This window comes from Triticum dicoccoides, chromosome 5B, assembly GCF_002162155.2.
Source record: "Triticum dicoccoides isolate Atlit2015 ecotype Zavitan chromosome 5B, WEW_v2.0, whole genome shotgun sequence".
Taxonomy (NCBI): domain Eukaryota; kingdom Viridiplantae; phylum Streptophyta; class Magnoliopsida; order Poales; family Poaceae; genus Triticum; species Triticum dicoccoides.
The window spans coordinates 427,815,999-427,821,448 of NC_041389.1; the positions used below are offsets into that span (position 1 = coordinate 427,815,999).

At 47.4% G+C, this 5,450-nt stretch overlaps 1 protein-coding gene across 1 annotated transcript; it reads left to right on the plus strand.

Moving 5' to 3' along the window:
* The first annotated feature begins 385 nt into the window (after window positions 1-385).
* On the plus strand, window positions 386-3,315 carry LOC119305654 (lysM domain-containing GPI-anchored protein LYP4-like). The gene is made up of 5 exons (XM_037582120.1): window positions 386-1,223; window positions 2,328-2,445; window positions 2,531-2,695; window positions 2,798-2,829; window positions 2,904-3,315. The coding sequence occupies exons 1-5, from the start codon at window positions 542-544 to the stop codon at window positions 3,137-3,139; spliced, it is 1,233 nt and encodes a 410-aa protein (XP_037438017.1). The 5' UTR covers window positions 386-541; the 3' UTR covers window positions 3,140-3,315.
* The last annotated feature ends 2,135 nt before the right edge of the window (window positions 3,316-5,450 follow it).

Consider the following 5,450-nt stretch of genomic DNA (forward strand, 5'->3'; position numbering starts at 1 on the left):
ACAGCAGGTGGTGTGCCGAGTTTTCACCCCGGATGGGTGTTCTTCGAGTGTAAAAAAGATAGGGTATGTGTTTTCTTAATTTGGTTGTTCACCGGATTCGACACAATTTGTAGCAATGAAATTTGTTTCGATGGCCGAAAGTGAAATGCAAATAATGTTTTGCTACTTTATATATAGATGATCGGCCACGTTCGGTCAAAACTTTTAGTGGAGTAAAAATACGGGATCGGTTAGAGTTGCCCTAACATTCTTAGCTCGACTAATCACTCCTCAAAAAAAAGTTCGACTAATCACACTTGGTCGAGCTCGACCCAAACAGAAGTACAACAACTTCTACTAAAACGAAAGGTGAGAGCGCAACGATTCCCGCGTCTGAGCAGCGAACACGAGATCCGTAGCGCAGTGGCCGACCAGCTCCGTAGCCTCGCGAGTCTCCATTCTCTCGGTTTCCCAGTCGCCACCCTCCCGAAACCGCGAGGCTCCAAGTCAACAGTCCCACACTCCCACTCGCCACACGCCTCCGCGCTCCCCGACCACCGTCATGCCACTCCCGTCCACCCAACTCCACCGCCGCCTCCTCCTGCTCCTTCTCGCCGCCGTCGCCTGCACGGGGCTGCCCGGCGCCGCGTCCAAGCCCACGCTGCTCGAGCCCTGTGCCTCCGCCACGGCCTGCCCCGCGCTGCTCTCCTACACCCTGCACGCCGACCTCAAGCTCGCCGAGCTGGCCGCGCTCTTCGCCGCCGACCCGCTCGCCATCCTCGCCGCCAACGCCATCGACTTCGCCGTCCCGGGTCCGGCCGGCCGCATCCTGCCGGCCGGCCTCGCGCTGCGCGTGCCGGTCCCCTGCGCCTGCTCCGGCGGCGTCCGCAGGGCCACCTCCGTCCGCTACGTCTCCCGGCCGGGGGACACGCTCGCCTCCATCTCCTCGCGCGTCTACGGCGGCCTCACCGCCCCGGACTGGATCAGGGACTCGAACGGCATCCCCGACGCCGACGGCGCCGTCGACGCCGGGACCGCGCTGCTCGTGCCGCTGCACTGCGCGTGCTTCGGCGGGGTGGACAACGGGGTGCCCGCCGTGTACCTCACGTACGTGGTGGCCAAAGGGGACACCGTGCCCGCCATCGCGAAGAGGTACCAGACCACGGCCACCGACGTGATGAGCGTCAACGACATGGCCACCGCCGACGTCGCCGCCGGGGACATCATCGTCCTCCCGCTGCCAGGTGAGTCGTTTTTGTTGCCTCTTCTCGGAGATCCGGAAAATTTTGGTTTTGTTTGTTCTGCTTTGGTAAGAGAACTGACAACACTGCACGTACGTAGCTCCGTGGTTGGTTGGTCAGATCCGATGTTTGCAGACAAAATTGGTCGGTAAACATCTATATAGTTTACTCACGCACTCTAGTCGACAGACACCGATGCCATTCTGGCAAAAACCATTGTTGTGGCAATCTAGCTCTAGACTAATCGATCATCAGTGTCCATGAACAACTGGATGTTTGCACTTGAAATTTCAAACGTACTCCCTCAGTCCCATAATATAAGAACGTTTTTGGCACTAGTGCCAAAAACGTTCTTATATTATGGGACTGAGGGAGTAGTTTGGTTTGGCGATACTACAACGTGTACTTATGCCAGGTTTAGTTGCTGTGTTTGCGCAATTGCACGGGTGCTCCGTGCATTGAAAAAGACCGTGCGTGCTTTTTCTTCACGGCAGCTTTTGGTCTCTGAATCCTCGTTGCGGCCTGTTCCGCGTGCCGGATTCAGAGAAAACCGCTCGAAACATTTTGAAAATCAAGTATGCCGGATTCAGAAACAGACATATGAGCCATTTAAAATCCCCCACACCGAATCTCGAACAAAAAACCCCCATAGTTGCCCTCGAATACCAAATAGCTAGACGTGTGAAGTTTTGCAGAAGCAAACAATTCAGAGTCATACTGGTAGCAGTGCTCTGACCGTCAGTTTTCCTGCCATTTTGTTCATCATGTTACCCCAATTGCCCATTGATAAAATGATGGGGTATGCAAACCTCATCTGTCTTTTCTGAAGAAAGCGAGGACAGAATTGGATCCATCACTATTCCCAGATACTCTGTCAGATCATGGGCTAACAGGACGAGGATAGCATAGATTTATTAACCAATGGCTAGTTTTTTTGATAGTAATTAACCAATGACTAGTTACTATAATTACTAGTCGGCAAACAGGACGAGGATATGCATGATTTTCCCACATTGTCCTCATCTCTAATCTTGTCATTGCAACTTACCCTACCATCTGCTGCTTACTGACAATCTGACATCCTTCCATTTTCGTGTCTCTGTACAGCGTGCACCTCGTCGTTCCCCACCTTCACGTCCGACCACGGGCTGGCCGTGGCGAACGGGACCTACGCAGTGACTGCCGACCGGTGCGTCCAGTGCAGCTGTGGTCCGGCCAACTTGGAGTAGGCACCATCGTGGACTTGTCTTCGTTCAACCATCTTTTTTACAAGTTTTATTGCTGACGCCGTCGCTCGATCCTCGCCGCAGGCTGTTCTGCGTGCCGGCGCCGCTGGCGGATGCGGCGTGCTCCAGCATGCAGTGCGGCAACAGCAGCATGATGCTCGGCAACTTCACCCTCGTCATGACCGGCGCCGGCTGCAGCGTCACCTCCTGCGGCTACGGCGGCTACGCCAACGGCACCATCCTCACCACGTAACTCATCCATCGCCATGCCATGTCATGTCACCAAGCGAAACTCCATCACGTTCTGCGATTCATTGACGGTTCCGTTTCATCTTTGCGTCTTTCTTTCAGGTTAACCAGGGCACTCAAGCCCCTGTGCCCAGGTATTTTCCCGTAACTGTAACCACTACTCCAGTGCTGGTCGTTGGCTCAAACATCGTGCTGTTCTTGTGTGCAGTCCCGCACCAGTTCCCGCCGCTGATCCCGCCGCCGACGTCGTCCTTCTTCGAGACGTACCTCGGCCCTTCACCGGCGCCGAAGCCGTCGGAGGGGGGAATCAAGAGTCCGACGATGGCTAGGACGGCACCAACGGCCAGCACGGACGCCGTCGCCGGTGCTCCTCCCACGGGCCGGCACTTCAGCGACGTCTTCGGAGTGCTCGCGCTTTGCCTTGTCACCAACATGCTGTGGTGACTGACCACCGAGCAGCCGAACGCGCGTGCGGACGGGCTGCTTCGATTCGAGTTATTCTTTTTGTACAGGAGCAGCCGGCTCTTTTGCAGGGGCTGCTCCGTGCCAAAATTTTGTTGCTGCTCGTCTCATTTGTGGTTCTCTGTGAAATTGAAAGCAGTCTCGCTGAATTGACTCTCGCTCAGTTCGTCTGATTCGTTCAACGAGATCAAAATGTAGGAACGAGCAGCGTAAGCGAAACGAGAAAATGGCTCTCAAACTGGACTTCCAAACAAAATACTGCTAATATTTTTTTCTCGATAAAGTGTGCTCTTTATTAACTCATAGTGTGGCATCAAGCGATACAATTAAATACTGCTAATATTATATGAACAGGTAGAGTGATGATTGATATGCAATGCAATATACCCCCAAATTTGTTATATTCAAAATCCCTTCAAGGGTAATGCATTAAGAAAGGGCCCCATTAGCCAGCGAACATTGGGAGTACCTAGAACTCATCTAGATGAGATATAATTTAGTCTCATTTACTTTGAAAACAAGAACAGATACAACTCACGTTAGCACACACGCATTTTATAGCATCACATTCAATGTCTATAAAAGGTGAATGAGACCAAATTATATCTCATCTAGATGAGTTCTAGCAAAATTGGTGAACATTTGCTATGGGACATTGCCAATTGCAAACGTTTTGTATGGCAAATTCTTCTGAAGCACATGGCAATTTGTTCACAAATTCATGGCAATTTTTGGCAAACAAAGGATTTTGTGCGAAAATTGCCCTGTTCGCTTGAAGAATTGCCATGCCCCTAACACATAGATTGCCGCAAAAAAACATCCGGTTCGACACGCATCCCCAATGAATGTTCGTTTTGCCAAGCACCCCAATGAACGTTCGCTGAATAGCATTACCCGTAAAAAAAGAGAGAGAAAATTACATAAACACACAATTTTTAGGGCTGACATAACACAAAACTCTAGTAACAAGACACACATAATTGCTCTGATTAGTCATTTAATGTGAGATATGCTGAGCGGGTCCCACTTTTCAGAGACAGGAGGAAGGGTTTGCTCAGCTCTCTACAAATTTCAAATTTTAAAAAGACAGAGATATAAAAAACAAAAAATGCAAAAAAAAAAACAGTAGTTCTAATCAACTTTCACTAATCAATTCTGAAATTTGGCTCAAAAGTCATCACTATTTTCCATTTTTTATGAAAAAACAAGTAATTAAGTCCATCTTCGTGAACCAATCATGAAAAATTTTCAACCTATTTTGCCTAGTCGTTTTACAATTTGGATTTTTTTTGTAAGTCACACTCATACAAAAGTTCTCCAGACTTTAAAATGACAGTACAATATGGTCTGCAAATTTCCTACATTTATAATTGAGGATGGATTAAATTACTAGATATTTTCCAACTTTTTGAAAAGTTGCGAAATCTCGAGCCAAATTTGACCGAAACATATATGATTTGTCCAAAGATTAAAATGGTTGGGTAAAATGGGCTAAAAGTTTGTCAGACTGAACAGTGAACATGATTTGAATTATTATTAGAAAAAAAATCAGATTTAATAAATTTGCTTAATTTTATTTAGAAATTTTGAGACAACCTGATTTTTATATTTAAAAAATTAAAATAAATTAGAAAGTTGAGCTTAGCTCGTCGTAATTAGCATTAAGCGACTAACTAGATAAAACATGTGTTTTATTAGTACTTAGTCTTGATCACTGATTTATCAAACTAACAGATGTTTCAATCTTGATCATTGTTCTCAATCGCCTGATACTACAGTAGTGTAGAGTAGACTACGACTGGAATTAACACGTGAAGCTTGCGAGCAAAATTATTTGTCGGTGCAATAATTTGCCTCCTTATGTTTTGAAGATTGTTGTCATAAACAGTATGTGACTAATGTGTTTGCTAGTACATACAGAGTGACAAGCCTCTGAAGTCATGTGGAGTTTGGTACACACGCCGAAGATAATCTTCTACGACCAGCGAAGATTATCACCAAAGATTATGTCAGTCGAAAGTGACCCCCCAAATTGCTGACGTGAAGCAATTGGTTCGGTAACTGTTCAAAGAAATTGACCGCGGTCGAGAAGTTGAAGAAGCAAAGACTTAGCATTTGTTTCATCATTCTTGTTTCTCTTTCTTGAGTCATAGGACCACCATACTATTAAGAGGGTTATAGTGTTCGAAACTTACGGTTTGCTCATGCTAAACCCAAAACCTATGTGAGCTAAGAGAAATCTCTTTGTGTTTAGAATTTATACTCACCAGCAAGAGACGAAGTTTCTCTTTGC